Here is a 19710-nt window from a genome sequence, read left to right on the forward strand (position 1 = left end):
AAAAAAAAAAAAAAAAAAAAAATCACCTAAAAATTTAAACCACTGTGTTGGGTGTGTAGTGGTATCTCACTGTGGTTTTAATATGTATTTCTCTGATGGTTGAGATTGAGCACATTATCATATGTTCAAGGCAATTTAGATTTTCTCTCTTTGAAACACCCTGTCAAACCTCTTGCTCAATCTTCTGTTGGGTGATGAGCCTTTCTCTCTACAGATTTGTAATACGTATATGAGTCTTTTGTTAGTTACATGTGTTGCAAATATCTTTCCCCACTCTGAGCTCTGGTTTTTTACTCTTTCTATAGTGTCTAGATGAACAGTCTCTAATTTTAATGTAATCAATTTACTAATCCTTGCCTTTATAATCAGTGCCTTTTGTGTCCTATTTAAGGAATATTTTCCTATCTCATGGTCATAAAGATACTGTTCTATGTTATCTTCTAGGAGCTTTTAAATTTATCTTCCACATTTATCTTCCACAATTAGGTTGTACTCCACCTTTGCTTATCAAAGTCTAACGTAAATCAATAGCTTTATCTTTTTCCCAGACAATGTACAGAGTTTAGAACACCTTAAAACCATTTACTCTTCCTGACTTTGTAATGTTTTATAATAGGATGTATTATATATGTAAATATTTGTATACATTTAAATACAAGACATTATTATGATATAGTCAGTATTCATTTAGCTTTATCCATATATTTATTAAATTCTTTGATCTCTATACCTTATATTTTTAAGAACACCCTTTAGAAATTCTTTCTTTTAAAAATATAGTTGATTTACAATATTATGTTAGTTTCAGGTGTACAATAAAGTGATTCAGTTTTATATACATATACACACACACACACACACAAACACATGTATACTTTTTCAGATTCTTTTCCATTATAGGTTATTTCAAGATATTGAATAGTTTCCTATGCTATACAGTAAATCCTTGTTGTTTATCTATTTTATATACAGTAGTGTGTATCTGTTAATCCCATACTCCTAATTTATTCCTCCCCTTTCCCTTTGGTAACTACATTTATTTTCTACACAGAAATTCTTTTTAGCATGAATCCTCTAGTGGCGAATTTTGCTTTTGTTGATTTAAAAATGTCTTTTATTTCACCTTCATTTATGAAAGATAATTTTTTCCTGGTTGGCAGTTATTTTCCTTCAGTACATTTAAAACATCACTGTACTTTTTTTTTTTTTTGTACTTTCTTGTGGCTTCCATGTTCCTGTTGAATGAGAAGTTTACTATCAGTCTATCACACTTTGAATGAACCCTGCTTTCTTTCTCCAGCTGGTTTTAAAGTTTTCTACAGTTTCACTATAATGTATCTAGGTAAGGATTTAAAAAATATATTCTGCCTGGAATATTTTTGGACTTCTTGAATTATGTGATACTTTTCTTAAGCTCTGATAAGATTTCAGCCATTATCTTTACAAATATTGTCTCTACTTTCTTTTCTATCAATATTTTCTGGGAGTTTAGTTAATATGCTAAAAATCACTGCGTTCTCTGTATCTTACCTTTCTCATCATATTTTCTACCCTTTTGTTTTTCCATGCTGCATTTTGATTACTTCCTTCAGATTTGTCTTCTATTTTGATAGTTCACTCTTCAGCTGTGTCTAATCTGATGTTAAAACCATGCCTGATTTATTAATTTGGGTTACTATATTTCTCAGCTCTAGAATTTCTGTGTGGTTCATTTTCAAATCTGTTATTTCACTGTTTATAGGTTATAACAGTGCCCTGCTGAAATCTAAGCTTGACTTTTATCTTCTTGAACACAGTAAATAGCTCTTTCACAGTTTTTTTCTGGTAATCCCAATATTTAGTTCCTGTGGGTATATTTCTATTGTCTGTTATGTATTCTGGCTATCACTCATGTTGTCTTTTCTCCTTATGTACCTAGTTATCTTTGCTGGACAGTTTCTGTAGAGTTATTTGAAGTCTAGGGTGAGGTTATCATCATGAGAGAATGTTTGTTTATTTTTCCAAGCCATTAGGGGCACTAATAGTTCAGAATCACTGGATTTTATTTCTGTTCAAAATATTTGATGCTCTTCCTTTTGGGAACATATGGCTCCATATGTCATGGGTTTCAGGCTTGGCCATGTACCTTGTCCTGGATGATGAAATGTGCGAGAATCAGCTGAGTGACTCAGTCCACCACTACAGGAAGTAGAGATATGTTCGATTTTTTTGGTTTGTTTTTTAAACAACAAAATACTGTTTAGGGAAGAAACAATAACAATCAGTGCTAGTTTAGAGGCTTAAAGAGGTCATGTGATGGAGCAAATTTTAAAAGGAGGCAAAAATTAAACAGATTTAGTCATTATTCCTGAGATAGCGATATGCAAATTGCAAAGGATAGACACCTGAAAAAAGCACATTAAAGATGATTTTTAAAATAACATTATAAGTACTTTAAGAAAGTCATGAATATATATCTATAGGCTGAATGAAGAGACTCACTATCCTGTAGGTGACATCAGTAAGATGGTAGAATTAGAGGTCCCCTATTCATACACTCCCACAACAACAATTTGGCAGCCATCCATGGACAAAAGTGCATTTGTGGGGGCTTTGGGATCCAGATAGGAGCTTGTAAAACCCTGATGGAGCCCACAACTGCCAAGGACCAATTTGAGAAAGCTGGCCCATGCCCAGGTGGCAGGCTTGCCAACTTTGGCCCTGGCTACAGACCCAGAAATAGCCTGTCCGCTTGTAGACGCAGCTACAGTCCTGTTTGGCCTTGGGCCTGCCACCAGCACTATTTGCCAAGGGACCCAAGAGGAGTCACGCCCACCAATGTCCCAAGTAACAGGCCCGCTGACCTTAGTCCTAGATTTGGACCCTGTAGTAGCCCATGATGCAGTTCCAGTCCCTCTCAGCCCTGGTCTGGGAGCAGTGCTATTGCCCAGGGACATGCTGGGAGGCACACCTGTGCTTGCTCCCAGAGGCAGACCTGCCGACCTCGGTCCAACTGCAGATCTTGAAGTGGTCCTGTAACCTGGCTCCAGATGAGCCCCGCTGCAGTCCAGGGGGCAGTTCTGCTTGACCAGAAACCAGGCTGAAGACACGTCTATCTGTGCCCTGGGGGCAGGCCCACCAACCTCGGTCCAACTGTGGATAATGAAGCGGCCCTGTAACTTGGCTCTAACACCTCTTAGCAATGGCCTATGAGCAGTCGTACCCATCCGAGGGACCCAACAAGAGACGAGCCCATTTGTATGCCCAGAGTCAGGCCTGCCAAACTCTGTCCAATTTTGGTTTTTGAAGCAGCCCTGTAAGTTGGATCCAGTCCCTCTCGGTAGTAGTCCAAAAGCAGTCCTGCCCACCCAGGGACCAGGAGGGAGACATGCCCATCTGTGCCCCCAGAGGCAGGCCTGCAGAACTTGGTCCCGGCTGTGGACCCTACTGCAGACCTGTGACTTAGATCTAGGTATGCTCAGCTGCAGTCCAGGGCCAGTCCTGCCCACCAGGGACCTGTCCAGTGACTTGGCAGGTGCCACACCCACCCAAGTCCTTGGTAACAGGCTCACAGACTATGGCCCATACTGTGGACCCAGCAACGGTGAATGTGATTCCTTGTCAATCGCTTTTCTTTTTTTTCAACTTCCTTCTCAGAAACAAGAGTGTCATGGTTAAATTTGGAATTATCGGGAAGAATAAAGGATGTGACAGAAGCCACCAGATACAATGGCTGGGACTATGTATTATCCCATGGGACACTCCCGATGAAGAATAACACCAGCTCTGACACACACACAAACCATGTTCATAAGTCACACGGGGGACATAATGAAGCAGATATGAAACAGCTAACATGAGGCTTGTAATGACTCCCCATTAGTAGCAAGGAAACACAGTTGGGTTTGGTAGAAGGAGAGGCCAAAAACATGATAAGGAATTATGAAAAACCCAAAGAACATGCTGTACTGAAGGAGTGTCCAGGTGGCCCGGACTCTGAGAGCAGATTTCTGCGGCCTTCTGTAGACCACCTCTTTTGCCTTTCTTCTCCCAGGACATTACAATTATTAGAGAAAACAAGAAGTTTCCTTCTCCAAACACACTGATTTAGTTTTCTAGGGCTGCCATAACAAAGTGCCACACGCTGTGTGGCTTAAACAACAGAAATTTATTGCCTCATAGTTTTGGAGGCTGGAAGGCTGAGATCAAGGTGTGGCCAGGGTTGGTGCCTTCTGAGGCCATGATGGAAGGAGCTGTTCTAGCCCTGCCTCCTCGGCTTATAGACAGCCGGCATCTTCTCTCTCTGTCTCTTCATATTGTCTTCTGTGTTTCTGTGCTCAAATTTCCCCTTAACATAAGGACATCGGTCACACTGGTTAGGGCCCACCCTAATGACCTCACTTTAACTTGATTACCTCTGTGAAGACCCTATGTTCAAATAAGGTCACATTCTGAAGTACTGATGGTTAGGACTTCAACATATGAATTTGGGGGGAACACAATTCAACCCCTAACACACACCACGTTATTTCATGGCACTGTGCCTTGTACCTTGCACCTGGTGCAGGCCTATTCATCCTTTAAGACTTATCATTCCATCTGTGAAGGTGACCCCTAGCCCTGTCCTCCCCTCCCCACTTAACTACTCTCCCTCCTTGCCACCACTGACCTTGTATGTATTTCAATTAGAGCACCGTATCCTTTCAGGCGTATTCAAAATTAGCAGAAAGAGACCACACACATATAAACTGGATTAATGCCATAGTTAATTAGCCGGGGGTACAGAAACTTCTTGCCAGCACAGGCCACAGAAGGCAGGAGCAGCGGCAGAGCACTTCCCTTGCTCCCGGTACCTTAACGGGGGGGTACAGTTGCCAGTGACCCTGTCACTGCTGGGTAAGGTGTTGCCAGATTTAGAAAAACAGTCCGATTTTTGCTGCTCTTCCCCCTGCTTTGGGGGAAGGGTCGTGGCACCATTCCAGAGGAATTCACACTAGTAACCTACACACTTGCATTTAAGGCGATGTTTACAAATACCAGGCTCTCCTGACTTCTGAACAAAATTCATTCTCAGCAACGATACAACTTAATCCAAAGAAGAGAACATCATCATTGCTTAGAGCCCTCTGAACAACATTTCTGCTTTAGTCATGTCTCAGAAAGCCTGTTTTCCTGCAGCCCATCTGGACTCTGACTTCATGACCCTTCTGGGTGAACCCTTTGCTAAGAGTGGTCTGAGGAGCGTGATCCCAAATCCATTTCTCACCAGCACCTACACCACACTGTTTAGAGGGCCTCTGTTTTCTATCTCCAGCGGGAACACCTTGAGGTCAGGGGCGGCTTATTAACTAGCACAGTGCATGGAATACAGCAGATTCTTAAGATGGTGGTGAGAATGAACTGAATGAACGGTGGAAGTTGGAGTCTTCCTCCTTCCAAATTGCTAAGACGCCAGAGGAATGCTCAGCGCACACCAACAACGTGGGCTCTCCTTGCTGACAGTCATCCTGAGCTCTGCCATTTTCTTCCAGATGCCCTACCCCATCAATCACTTTTAGACACTTTCTAGAAACTCTCCTCATTCTGCTTGGTATCTTCTGGATCAAGGCCCTCCCCTCAGTGAGTTAAGGCTTATTTGAAACAAACAAACAAACAAAACACGCGCGCGCGCGCGCGCACACACACACACACACACACACACACACAGAGCTTCTAACAACAGGCGTTTCCAGTGAGAAACAGTTGATCCTGTTTTCAATTTTGGCCGAGATGATGCTATCATTTAAGGATAAATGGCAGTTTTCTTTTGTTTGGGCTTTTACTGTCAACCTCAACAGTAGAAGGTTTCAGACAAGTAAGAACCACTTAAGTTAAAACGAAGTTAAAACCACACAAGTCATCAGACATAGCAATAATGATTAAGTGGTTATCAAGCTTCACTTCTTAAGCCAACTGCCCCTAAGGGTTTGATCAATGATGTATATGACTTGAGATTCTGCCACAGTCATCGATTGCTATTATGGGAAATTTGATGGGGGGAAATGTGATTTTTCTACCCTAAGTAGAAATGTAAGCAGATAGGTTAGGGGGTCCCTGGAGAAAGAGAATCAGGAATGGATGGCTTTCTTGACATAAGAGAAGCCATTTTAGCCTAAGCCATTTTGTGATCTAAGCCTGGCCACAATGCTTGCCCTTGAACAGGTCTCAGTAACCAAGGATCTCAAGGGAACAAAGGAATGCAGGAACAGAGAAAAGGCAGTCAAACAATAGGCAGTGATAAAGCAGAGTCCTAGTTCCTCCTCAAGGGATATACATAATATATCTTTGAGCTCTGCAGGAACTAAGGCCCCTACCCAGGTGGAGGACGGAAAGAGGATGTTGACCCTCCTGACCTCAATCAACTAAACTTGGACTCTGTTGACTTTTGCCCCCAGTTCTATGCTGAATTCTCCTCTGCTCAAACCTCTTCAGGAATATGCATGTACCTTTAGCTTAAAAATTCCCCAATTCTTGCTGTTGGGGAGTCATTGCTTTGGGAAAGATGCCCGGTATTCTCCTTACTTGCTGCAAGTAATAACAAATCCTTCCTTCTCCTGCGCTTTGGCTTGGTTGTGTCTTTTGGCTACACTCCCACCAAGAGGTGAACCCAGTTTTCGGGTAACAGAAAGTTAAAACCAAGATATCTCTTACTTCCCTCAATTACCCATGCCATGAAAATTATCTCACATGTTTGCCTAAAATCTTGTTCATTATTGTTGAAAATATCCTGTGTAAGGATTATATTTGGGAATAGTCTGTGAAATACTCCCTAGTAAACTGTTGGTGAAAGATTTTAAGTGGTGCTAGGAAAATTTATATGTTCATTAAACATTGTTACAAATTAACTGAGGAATTAATTACAGACTACTCTCTTTTCTATTCCCTTCAGGGGGATAAATCTACTATAACTTAAGAGAAATTAGTTGTTTTATGTGTGAGAAGGTTTTACTCATAGCACAGAAGTGACATGCTTACGAAAGCTCTGCTTTCTGGAGCAAATATTGGGACAAAGGGTCTGAAAATGGGGCAAACTACTTAAAAATAAGGCTGTCCTAAAGAAAAGAAAGGCCTAATTGCTTTACTTATGCAATTCATTTTCCTTTTCTTTGGCTTTGATAAAGGTGAGACAGGAGGGAAGGGGGCAGGGCACAACCGTTAAAAGAATGACACAGCCATTGAGGATATGACAAAAACTGGTTAGAACCAACTAGGCCCAAGATGGCAGAAGAGACAACTCCCAGCAGACCTTGAGCCTCATTAGATGCTCACTGTAATACACTAGCATATGCCAAACAACACTCCCACAGGCGCCATGACACTTCTGAGGGCTACCATAAGGGCCAAAAAGTGGAAGTGCGTGGTGGCCCAATTCCTGGGAATCCCTGCCCCTTCCCCAAAATAGAATATCCCTCCCACTTGTTAGCCTACGAAATTTCCCAGCCCCAAAAAACTAATCACCCTGGGCTGCTTCTGACACAACAGCATTCTGCCTATGGAATGTGCATCTCTCTAAATGAACTCTTTCACTTTACCTTGGCTCACTTTTGAATTCTCTCCTGTGTGAAGCCAAGGACCCTCACTTGGCAGCCTGTCCCAGGAACTCACCTGAAACCTGGGACATGACCATTCTCCTGCAACAAAGGGAGGAATGAGGAACTCTAAGGAAAGGGAAATGTGATCTATGGGGAATTACTCCAGAGGCTAGCTTTGAAAGAAAGGAGCCACAGCAATGACCCCCTAAGCTGAAATCCCTACAACAACGGTTAAAAGTAAATTTTTTCCTTCCCTTCCCTTTCCTTCCTTCTTTCTTTCTTTTCCCTTGCAGTTTTATTGAGATATAACTGACAGGGCAATAATAAAGTCTACAGCATACTGATTTGACTTAACATACATCACGAAATGATGACCAAAATAAGTTTAGTGAACATCCATTATCTCACCGATACAAAATAAAAAAAGCAAAAAGGATTTACTCTCAACAAATTTTACACATAACACACAGCAGTGTTAATTATATTAACCATGTTGCACATTACATCCCTAGTAATAATTTATCTTATAGCTGGAAGTTTGTACCTCTTGATGACCTTCATCCAACTCCCCCTCTCCCCCACCCCCCTCTCTTTTACTATAATTTGGTCTGTTTTTGTAGTATAATTGACATACAGCACCACGTTAGTTAGTTCCTGGCGTACAACATAGTGATCTGAAACTTCTACACATTACAAAATGATCACCATCTTAAGTCTAGTTACCATCTGTCACATTTCACAAAGATATCACATAGTTATTGACTATATTCCTCATTCTGTACATTTCATCCCTTTGACTCATTTATTTTGTAACTGGAAGTCTGTACCTCTTAATCTCCCTATTTCACTTGAATGGTAAACTTTCAGAAAGTGGACATGGCTGTGTAACATTAGGTTGGACTTTGGAAACTGTGTATAGTGAGAAAGGTATAAATGATCATTTCGGTTTAGGTTGCTTTCAAAGTGTTGCCTTTAAAAATAATGTTTATTAAGGTTTCACTTCAAAGTTTTAATAAAAAGTTATACTTTTAAGTAAAAAAAAAAAAAAAATTGGGGAATAGAGTTGTGTGGGCAGCAGTCCCTGCTGTAATTCTATGGGCACAATACACAGCGAACCTAATAATATATATTTGTGGACCGGCTGACTGGAAGTGGGACTCATAAGGCTAAGGTATCACCGACGCAAGTTCACAGCATCATGAAACTGAAAGCTCATTTTAAAAGGTTTAACAGGCAAAGGTAAAGTTTCTTTACATTTGAACTTCACAGTTCATTTACTGTGAAGTGACAGTAAATGTCACAATCCATTATGAATCTGCATCAACCACAAATTTTATCAAGCCCGTCTCAAGCCTTTACTTCCAACTTTTACTACTTACAAGTATACTCAGGCCATTTTACAAATGCACACTGCTCTCTTCTCTTTGTTTTAAGGCAAGCGCTGCAAAATCAACTATCTTCCAGGGCCAAGTAATGAAAATAGGCAAGTGGGCTGAGTGGGGCGTATGGCAAATAGGAAGCACGTGCTCTGCGTCTAAGGGGAGTATGTACTCCTCAGCTCAAGCCAGTTATTGTCCTATAGAAATGCAGGTCTAGTATGAGAAGATCTAATTGTTTTGAAGCTGAAAATCCACATTTTTATGCAAAACTTCCCATTTTTTTTTTTTTTTTTTTTTTTTGCGGTACGCGGGCCTCTCACTGTTGTGGCCTCTCCCGTTGCGGAGCACAGGCTCCGGACGCGCAGGCTCAGCGGCCATGGCTCACGGGCCCAGCTGCTCCGCAGCATGTGGGATCTTCCCAGACCGGGGCACGAACCCGTGTCCCCTGCATCGGCAGGCGGACTCTCAACCACTGCACCACCAGGGAAGCCCCCAAACTTCCAATTTTTAAATGACAATAACAATTTAAAAAATCAAGCACTGTAGAGCAAACAAAATTTGTCCATGGCCAGACATGGTCTGTGGGCTCTTAGCATGGAAACTCCCTTCTTAGAAGGCCTCCTACAGTTTCAAGGGGTGTCCATTATTTATAGTTGTCTAAGATTTGGTGAAAAGGTTCATGTTCTATTTAGCTGCCCTCTCTATGCTTTTGTAAGCTTGGATGAAATTTTCCCTCAACTTTGATCTTTTCACTGGGCAGTCATAATTATTTTTAGTTAATTAAACTCTTTCCAATAAATGTTGGACTTTATGAGTATGTGTGTGTACACACACACACACACAAGTTTGTGCAGAGGCAGAGAATTACATAAATTTTGCATGTGTTTCTTTACTTGTATATTTTGCTTTGACACCAAGGTGTCAATTTCCTGTCCTCCTATCAGTGGAAGATCAGAGGCAAATTCCTTATTCATGGTGGAGAAAAGTGCTACACAGGGGCTCCAAATCAGCAATGATTGCTATGTTGTTCCCAAGTTAGGTCTCTTATTTTTCACATTGTATAAACGACTTGTTATAGACTACTTCTCCACTAGACACATGCTAACTGTAACTTATTCATCTCTGTACTTTCCACACCTGGCAAAATATGTGGAATAGTATAAGTCGCTCAATAAATATTTATTTTACTGAAATGAACTGACCCAGAGCATCAAAACTCCTTAAGTTTGTTCTCAATGCCTCTCGTCACACAATTTCAGCTTCACCTTCAGCTCATCCCCAAGGAGAACCTGGGTGATAACCAAACTGCTCTGTTCTCCAACCTTGAAAATATATTAAAACCTCTTTCCCTCCTTCTATACCTATGAAGTCTACTGGTTGCCACAAATCCAATTTAAATCTTACTTTCCTTGGGAATCCCATTCTACTACAGTGAATCTGTTCCATCTCCAAGAATCATAAACCACTTGTCATGCTCAGAAGAAACATCAGGACAATCTAATTCATTTGTTTCTACAGTAAATTTTGAAAAATTAGCCCTCAGAAAGCACTGTCTGCCCCTATCAGGTTATAAAGATACTGTGCTTCTCCACATTATGCCCAAACAGGAAGACTAGGGTCACAAACTCAAAGGGCTGCAGAGGCCAGACAGGTTACATAAATGGACTAGTCCAATGTAAGAAAATCAGGACTGAACGACTAGGGCAAAGTGGAATTCGAGTACCCCAGCCTTTCCCTTCATGAAGCAACACAGGGGCTAGAGTCCCCACACTTTCCTGTTTTTAACAGGCCCAAATTGTGTGGAGCCAAACCAAACAGGTCTGTGGGCCGCCAGTCTCGACCTTGTGTATCATACACTATTTTCCTAGAGTTTAGAGACCGTTTCCAAATAAAACCACGAGAGCTTATGCATGGAAAAAAAACTGGAAGTCACTAGGCGTACAAACCCTAGGTCTAACAGGATCCAGTAAACTGCATTAAATGAGTATTTTGTGATGCCTTTGCCAAGACCCTGAGCTCTAACGACACCTCAAAGAGAGCAACAGCTTCCCTTCGGGAAGTTTCATTAGGGGGACTTTACACAGAGACTGAAATCTTAATCACAATGGTTGCATCTTATATACACATGTTTGAATAAGGGGTGGTTTGGTTCTTCCAGAAAGACCAGAAACCAGAAAGGCTGCAATGGGTTTTCACCAAACGCTACTGGTCTAAGAAACATGACACTCTTTTTTAACAGAAACAAACACACATTCACATAATTCAAGACATCTCAGTGGAATCAGAATAAAAGAGGGTACTAAAGTGAATTTTGACCATTTATTTTATCAAGGGCAAATCGTTGTTTTTTTCCTTTCTGTCCCACACTTCTTCTTTTGGAAATTGTTTGTCTCTAGAAATACCTATTTCTGCTGGGGCTGTCAAACGGTTCTATGAATGGGCACAGGATCTAAGCTGGCCAATGAAAAAAATCCCATTTCCTGGCTGTAATAGTTGGACCAAAAGTATGCATGATTTAAGTCAGGCCAATGAAAGACCTTATTTCAGAGATAAGGATGTTGGGATGAGGTGAGATGGTAAACTGTAGGGACCACGTAGTCCTGGATCTCCCGATACAGGACATGGGGAGAGACTTCCTACCAACACACATGAAGATACCACTTCAAAGTGATGAAAAGAGATTCCTGATAACTATCATCTGGACACAGATCCAATCACCACTGAGGCTACTGCAAACACTGACCAGTACGTAAACTTTGTGACTTGACTAAGCGTGATTTGGGTTCCTGTAAGTTACATTTGAGTGCCTTGACTAACACAAGAAACATTTGTGGTTCCTATTTTTATTTAAGTAGAACATGGACCCAATAAATCAATTTCAGAAACAGGCTGAACTGTACGACTGCTTTCTGGCTCAACATGTATTTATAATTCACATTTTATGTTCTATCCATTTAAATCCGGTAATGTCGGCAAATAAACAGTTTTATATTCCCATTCAAGTACTATGATTTTTGTACTCATAATTATATCAGTAATGCCATATTCAGTACCAAAAACCTAGAAACTACAAAAAAGCATAAAAAAGGACTTAATTTCAAAAGTTAGGATTAAATGAACATGTCAGACATCTCTTTCCACACATTCATGTAGATTCTTGAACACATATGTTGAATTTGATAATCTATTGGGAACTACTTTCAGTATTTAAGAATTTAAGAATAAAAGGTGTGTTTACATGTGTATGCAGTGAATCCCTGGTAAAGTATTCATTTATGGTAGAATACAGAACCTTTGCATTTATCTTCTACAAGGAGTACTTCAGGAACTCTGATCTAGCTGAAAATGCAGGATGGAGAGATTGCAGTTACAATGTTAAATTCCCTTAGGTCGTGTGAAACTGTCTTCCAGTTTACATTAGAATTCATTTTACTTGTGAGGGCAGAAAGCATGCTCACCTCCTCGTTCTCAATCTTGAGCGTGGCCAGTCGGGACTGCAGCTGCTGGTACCTGAGCATAAGCTCTGCCTGGACCGGCTGCTGCGCGCTGACCTGACACACCTGATGGGGAATCAGAAACCACGGTTACAACAGGGAGCCGTCCAGCCAGCCTCCAGGTGCACAGTTCTCCCATTTAAAGGCTGCATGAATCAGGCGGATCCCCTCAAGATTCCAATTACATATTTTACTTTTAACAGCCGCCTCAAAACTTCAGTCTTAAATATGAACTTGTTATGTCAGTGGCAAGAGCAGAATGCAGCTGCTTGGCCTGGATATGACTGGGAAAAAAGCAGCAGTAGGAAGCACCCCTCTAAGAATGTGGTGGTTGCTGGAGATGGAGCTCTGATGCTGCCGTCTACCTGTGGAATAAGTTATTGTGCAGAGTGTGGCGGATGATCCAAGTGTACGGTCATGCAGGCAGGCAGCAGAGCCTGCTGGTTACAGTCAGCTGGGTGACTACAGTAAGTTACTAAACCTCAGTTTCCTTATCTGTAAAATGGGGATAGTAAGAGTACCTACGCCATAGGGTTGTGGTGGGGATGAAATGGGATGATGTACATAAAGCACTTAGAACACTGCCTGGCACACAGTGAAAACTCAGAAAAAGTGAGTAACTGTTTTCTGTATCTTCAACCATGGCTTGTCTTGCCAATTTTCAGCCAAATCATGTGATTCACCATGAAACTGAGGAAGCCACCTGTCTTAGGCTTTGGTAGAAAGATATCTTGGCCATGATCTCAATTATGGATAAGGTCAAAATTAAGAGCCTTTTAATTATATTAAAATCAGACTAGAAATGAACAATTTCTTTTCATCTTTCTCATCACAGAAATGGTCTCAGCAAATGAGAGTTTCCTTTTATGGAGTCTCCAAGACATCGTAGAGATTATTGCTTCCTGGCAGAACTGGCCATAAAAAAGGGCAGGAGACTTACTATATTAAAATAATAATAGTTAAAAAAAAAGTAACAACTTTTAACCCAACTGAAATCACTTGTTTGTGACATTTTATCATTCTGTGTTTAACACATCCATCCGTAACTGAAAGATTAAAACCATTTGGTTTTAGAAACATAACTCTGGGTGGGATAAGCCACTCGCCTGTCAAATTCGTGTGCTATTGGCATAAAGACTGCTTACCATTTTTAATCAAGTAATTCACTCTATCAAATCAAGCAAAAATAAAATTAGGTTAGAAATATATCAGGTACATACATATACATCTTATAAGTCTTAACATTAGGTGTTTCAGAGAAAATACGACATTAAAGAAGAAATCTGCCATGGAAATTATAAGTACGCCTATTTTTAAAAACATACTGTCACCACAATAAGCTAAAATTGAGTTTTTTTTTTTTTTTTGCGGTACGCGGGCCTCTCACCGCTGTGGCCTCTCCCGTTGCGGAGCACAGGCTCCGGACGCGCAGGCTCAGCGGCCATGGCTCACGGGCGCAGCCGCTCCGCGGCACGTGGGATCCTCCTGGACCGGGGCACGAACCCGCGTCCCCTGCATCGGCAGGCGGACTCCCAACCACTGCGCCACCAGGGAAGCCCTGAAATTGAGTTTTTAATCTAGGAGTACTATTTTGCACAGCTGGGACACCAAGTGCTATAGAGCATGCTCCATTATTGGTTCTTCTTGTTTCCCCCTGTTCACAGACAATAAATATATCTCTGTAACTCGTAAATGGTTTAAATGGAGTTTTTCCCTTGCGTAAAATAGGATGGAAAGCTAAACTCATATAAAGAACCTAAGATAGAATACATCCTTTCTAATGCTCGTTTTACCAGTTTGGAGGTAACTTGAGTCTTAAAAAAATGGTTTGTATCTCTTTTCCTGTCTTCCATTTTCCTGCCATTTATAATTATTTTTCTTTACAGAGATCTTTAAATCTGGATTATAAGAAGTCTTCAGACAGATTCTATTGGGCCAAGAAAACGCTTTGTTTTGAACTTAAATCTGAATGTCTTGAGGTGGAGAAAGAATTCTTTAACTATCCTGCAACAGTGCAGTGCTTACACCCAGGTGAGTTTGCACCTCTATTTCTTTGGCCTCTGGAGGCATTAGAGTGTTTGATCATTGCTTTAAAAGGTGGTAGTGGCTGTTTGTTGAGAGTATTGTGCTAAGATCCCATGCAAAGGCAGCCATGAGAAGACAACTGGGAATTTTTACAACTGCTGGGTACAGCAGGGGAAGAGTAATGTAAGTTAAGAGACAATTCATTAGCTTTAAGATAATCAATTACTGACCTCATCACCCATGTGAGACTGAAACTCAAACTTCATTGGTGGACAGAACGCAGCAGGGTACATCTCCATGAATCTCTGCTTATCACTCCTGGGCTCCAAATTGTCAACTGCATTCTCAATAATGTCCAAGCCTTCGTGTCTGGAGGTTTCAAGGTTATACTCCGCAGAGAGATATGTTCTCAGGGCTCTGTTTAGACTTGCATGGTAGCCAAGATCACAGCACTTAAAAAGTAAGAGAACACCACATATAAAAATTAACTCAAAATGGATCACAACTTAAATGTGACAGCTAGAACCATAAAATTCTTAGGAGCAAACCTTCATTACCTTGCATTAGGCATTGGTTTTTTGGATATAGTATCAAAAGCACAAGCAACAAAAGAAAAAATAAATTGGGTTTCATCGAATTTGAAGACTTTTGTGCTTCAAAGGGCACTATCAAGTAAAAAGATAACCCACATCACGGGAAAAATATTTTGCAAATCATGTTATCTGATAAGGAATTTGTATCTAGAATATATAAAGAACTCTGGTAACTCAATAATAGACAGACATATAGCCCAATTTAAAAAAATGGGCAATGGATCTGCTAGGTATTTCTTAAAAAATACATATACAAATTGTCGAAAGCATATGAAAAGATGCTCAACATCATCTGTCATCAGGGAAATGCAAATCAAAACCACATGTGATACCACTAGGATGGTTAAAATAAAAAAGACAGGAAATAACAAGGATTGGGGAGGATGTGGAGAAACTGGAACCCTCGTACACTGCAGATGGGAATGTAAAATGTTGCAGTCACTTTGGAAAAGAGTCTGGAAGTTTGTCAAAGGTTAAACATATGACTTGGCAATTCCATTCCTAGGACTATATAAAAAAGAGATAAAGCATATGACTTGGCAATTCCATTCATAGGAATATATAAAAAAGAGATAAAACTTGTACATGAATGTTTCCCGCAGTATTATTAATAGCTGAAAAGTAGAAACTAAGTATCCATCAATAAATGAATAAACAAAACATTTTCAGCCATAAAAAGGAATGAAGTACCGATACATGCTACAACACGGGTCAGCCACACATTGTATGACTCCATTGATATGAATATCCAGAATAGGCAAATTTATAGAGAGAGAAGGTAGATTAGTGCTTGCCTAGGGCTGGGGGATGAAGGAATTAGGAAGTGATGGCTAAGGGGTGCAGGATTTTTCGGAGTAATGAAAATGTTCTAAAATTGATTGTGGCAACATATACACGACACTGTGGATATAATAAAAGCCAACTGTGGATTTTTAATGGGTTAAATGTATGGTATGTGAATAATATCTCAATAAAGCTATTAAAAAATAAAAGAAGCAAAATCAAATACAGAAAAGAAATAATGAAAAAATAGCTTTCAAGTTTGTTCATGCATACTGAGATTGATACAGCGATCTACTGAAATCCTTCTGGGATGCAAACATACTAACTGTAGTATTTTGGTGTTTGTATAATTTAGTGAAGACAACAACAATCTGTACTCTTTCTGAAATGGGAAAAACAGGTTTGAATCTGCCAAAACAGCCCAGGAATGCCTTCTGTCTTATCTCTAGAATAAAATTTTTCAATAAGAAATGACTGGCCAAAGTCCTTTTATCAGAGACAGAATTTTGTTTAGTATTCCTAGGAATACAAGGGCTTTGGGCTTCGATCTTCACTATCTTTAATTTGTATTTATTTATTCATATTGCATTTTAAGAGAATATAATTTTAAAAACAATGTAACTCTGGATACTAGTCAGTTATAAATTACTGACAGAATTTTAAATTTGTACATAGAAGCAATATAAATCTCTTAAAGAGAAAACAAGTGGTTTTAAAGGTACAAAATCAGGTCATCCCTATATTGTTCTAATGAAGTTCAATCAATTCAATTTGATTCAATTCAACTCAGCTCACTAATTGGCCATCTACAGATGCCTGGGCATTTGCTAGGCTCCAGGAATATGAAAACTGGAACACAGTAAAATGTAATCTCCATTCTCAAGGAATTCAAGTATAAGTTGTTCGTCAGTTTGCTACTAAAAGAGTAGTAGAAGGGTGCAAAGGACACAACTTGTCTTATGTTTTATGAAGGTACAGACTTAATCACTGACCTGTCCTTAGAAATGCCAACACATTTAATTCCACCCTCACCCTCCAACTTCATAATGCTTAAATTTGGGATTTTTACATATTATAAAATCTTGGCTTTCAAAGTGTGGTCTGTGGACCAGCAGCAAATGCAGACTCCTGGGCCCCACCCCTGATTCACTGAATTAGAATCTGAAGTTAAAAAAGAAATACGCACGTTGATTCACATACACACTAAAGTTTGAGAAGCACTGCACTGAAACAATCAAGTAAAAGGGTCTTGAACCCTGTCCTTCAGGGGTGCCATTTCTCCAAACAGGCCAGAGAATCGACTTGATTAAAGATCACTTGATTGAAAAAAGCAGACAGTAGCTGCCACAACACAATTACAAATATAAGCAAAACATAGTTGCGAGATGCAGCAATCAGTCTCCGCATTAATACATTTCCAGTGGAATCAGCTGCACTCAAATACAGAGACTGATTTTCAGTTAATTAAAAAATTCTAGCCTCAGATGAGCAAAGTCCTCTTTTATTCCTCTTACTCCTCAAAATCCATAATGGTTCTGTGTAGCAGCTTTATACACCTCAGAGGGACTGAAAAATTATTCTTTCAATAACACCTCATCGTATGAAAACATAAATTTGTGAAGGAAATGGCCTCATTTCTTTGAGATGTACCAGTGCTTCAAAACACCCTACTATTCTGAAAGAGGGCAGATTCAACTTGATTATAATGAAGTAGATCACACAAGCTCCTTTACTTTATGAGTACTGATCCCAACGGGACTTAACAGAAAATTGATAATGAGAGGAAACAACCCAGAGAAAAGCCTTTTCTTCCCCCCAACAAAAACCAAGTCTCTTTTCAACTTAAAAGAGAAAGGAAAAAAGAGAAGAATAATGAAGGAAAAAGAGGAAGAAAAAGAAAGAAATTCAACCCCAACTATCCACTTGAATTACAGCTCTGAAAAATACATACCAAATTTTCATTACTTCCAGACTTAGTTCACTATTTCTAAGTGTGGCTTCTTTGGGGAATAAATGTCAAGATTTCAAAAGTACCAGTGCATGTTTCCACACGCAGTTCAGCCACACAAAGTTGGTGAGTCTGGTCCCAGTAAGACACCCCTTATTTCACTGTTGTTTCCTAATAATTTGGGGAGAAGCATGCATGTGGCTTCGTAATCAACCCAGGGGCCTCCCTGGGTGTCTTCTGGACTTTGAGAACTTAGTAGGTTTCTGTGATGAGCTTTGATGGAAAATTTCCTTCTCTGACCTCTACCAATACTTTCCAGTCTGTGAGGTCATGTAACTGGCATGATTTTGTTACTTGTGATATGCAGCTTTTTCTACACTGTAGGCTTTTTAACCATCCAGAATTTTAAAAGAAACAAGAAACAGCAATAAAATTCTTTTTCAAGGTCTCCTGAGACAGCAAGACCTGTCACAGTCATTTTTTTTTTTTCTAAACTGGAAGCTAAAATGACACTGGATATGTTAGGATTCAAGATACTTGGTTAAAAGGCCTAAAGTAATTCTATGGAGCTTATGAATTATTAATGACAATACGAAGAGCCAGCTTCTACACAAAGAGTTGAATTATAACCCAAGTGCCCAAGTGCATTTAATGATGTAAATACATAAGAAACCAATAAAATATTTCATGAAAACAAAACAGTGTTGTTCTGATGGATGAAAAACTCTGAATGGATATATTAAATTATGGATTAAAGCTGGGGAAGGAAAGACTGTTAGAAGTCGAAGGCTGTATTTTTTTTTTTAATATCCTAAGAGCTGCCAAGATAGATTCCACTAGGCATTAGTCTGTATCACCACAGTAAGGCTAATTTCCTTAGGCAAAAGTGTTGCAAATAGTATTAAAAAAATGAAGATGAAATCTAGGTACTGAGGCCAGTGACAAACACTTTTTCTTGTCCCAAAGGCTGAGAGATTGGTTCAAGTATACTTGGTGGGTATAATGTCAGGGTGTCAGGTATAACTGGATCATAGCTGTTCAGGGAGACAACTTTGTTTTTTTGAAATAAACTCCATGACATGAGAAGCCCTAGTGGGGTAGAAGTTTGGGCTTAGATGGGATTACCATAATGGAAAACAAGTCCTACATACATGCTCCCATGCTTCCATGTAACAGCCAATGTCATGTGCAGGGCAGCCCAGGAAGTGGCTGGAGGGCAGCCCCGAGCCTGTATGTCACTCCAGAATTAAGTGGTTGTCACGAGAATGGAGAGGGAAGAAATCCTGAAGTATTCGGTCTTCACTTCATCACTCCTGCCTCTGTCTGAGAAGCTTCCATGATCTTTTCTTGTGGCTCCTATCCCTGGCTTTTAATAAGTTTGGCTTTGACCATTCCAGAACCAAGGATATTGTGTAAAGACTCAGTCTGCCCCTTCTTTTCAGTCTTTCTGAAAAATAGTGCAACCCAAGCAAACTGAACTGCAAAATACAGCTTTCACATGACCATGGGTAGCTTTCAAAGACCAGAATAGACACTCTCAGAGCTTTTACAGTAGATGTCAAGGAAGAAAGTTGATTTCTCCTGTGTAAGTATCTTTGTCCTTCACTAATTTCTTCTCTAGCTATTCAGTACCTCAGGCAAGATACCGCAAACACATTTTGTGAGACAGAGGCATCTCGTGGAATTGAACTGTATGTCTAAATTACAGGCAACTTTTACACACCTGCTTTCACCTCTGGGTTCCTGATGGTCCATAGCTGACAATTTAATTTTTGCTGCTACTTTAACTGCAGCTGAGCATTTAGCCAAACTTGTTTTGAGTTTCTCTTTAGCATGGAAAAGGTCAAAATGGTACATCGGTGTGATACCAATGGATACAAAGTAGGAAACAGGAGAAGGAGAACAGAGGTTGCATAGCCTGAGCCAATGAGTAGGCTG

At 40.1% G+C, this 19710-nt stretch overlaps 1 protein-coding gene across 1 annotated transcript in view; it reads right to left on the minus strand.

Annotated features, from left to right (window-relative positions):
* SRGAP1 (SLIT-ROBO Rho GTPase activating protein 1) overlaps nucleotides 1-19710 on the minus strand; it is a 268726-nt gene that overhangs the window by 59442 nt on the left and 189574 nt on the right. The window contains exons 7-8 of the mRNA XM_024737112.1: nucleotides 14679-14900; nucleotides 12388-12489 (exon numbers count right to left, since the gene is read on the minus strand). Coding sequence (XP_024592880.1) covers nucleotides 12388-12489; nucleotides 14679-14900 — 324 coding nt within the window. The remainder of the gene's footprint in view (nucleotides 1-12387; nucleotides 12490-14678; nucleotides 14901-19710) is intronic.

Source organism: Neophocaena asiaeorientalis, unplaced genomic scaffold, assembly GCF_003031525.2.
Source record: "Neophocaena asiaeorientalis asiaeorientalis breed wild unplaced genomic scaffold, Neophocaena_asiaeorientalis_V1.1 scaffold134, whole genome shotgun sequence".
Lineage (NCBI taxonomy): Eukaryota > Metazoa > Chordata > Mammalia > Artiodactyla > Phocoenidae > Neophocaena > Neophocaena asiaeorientalis.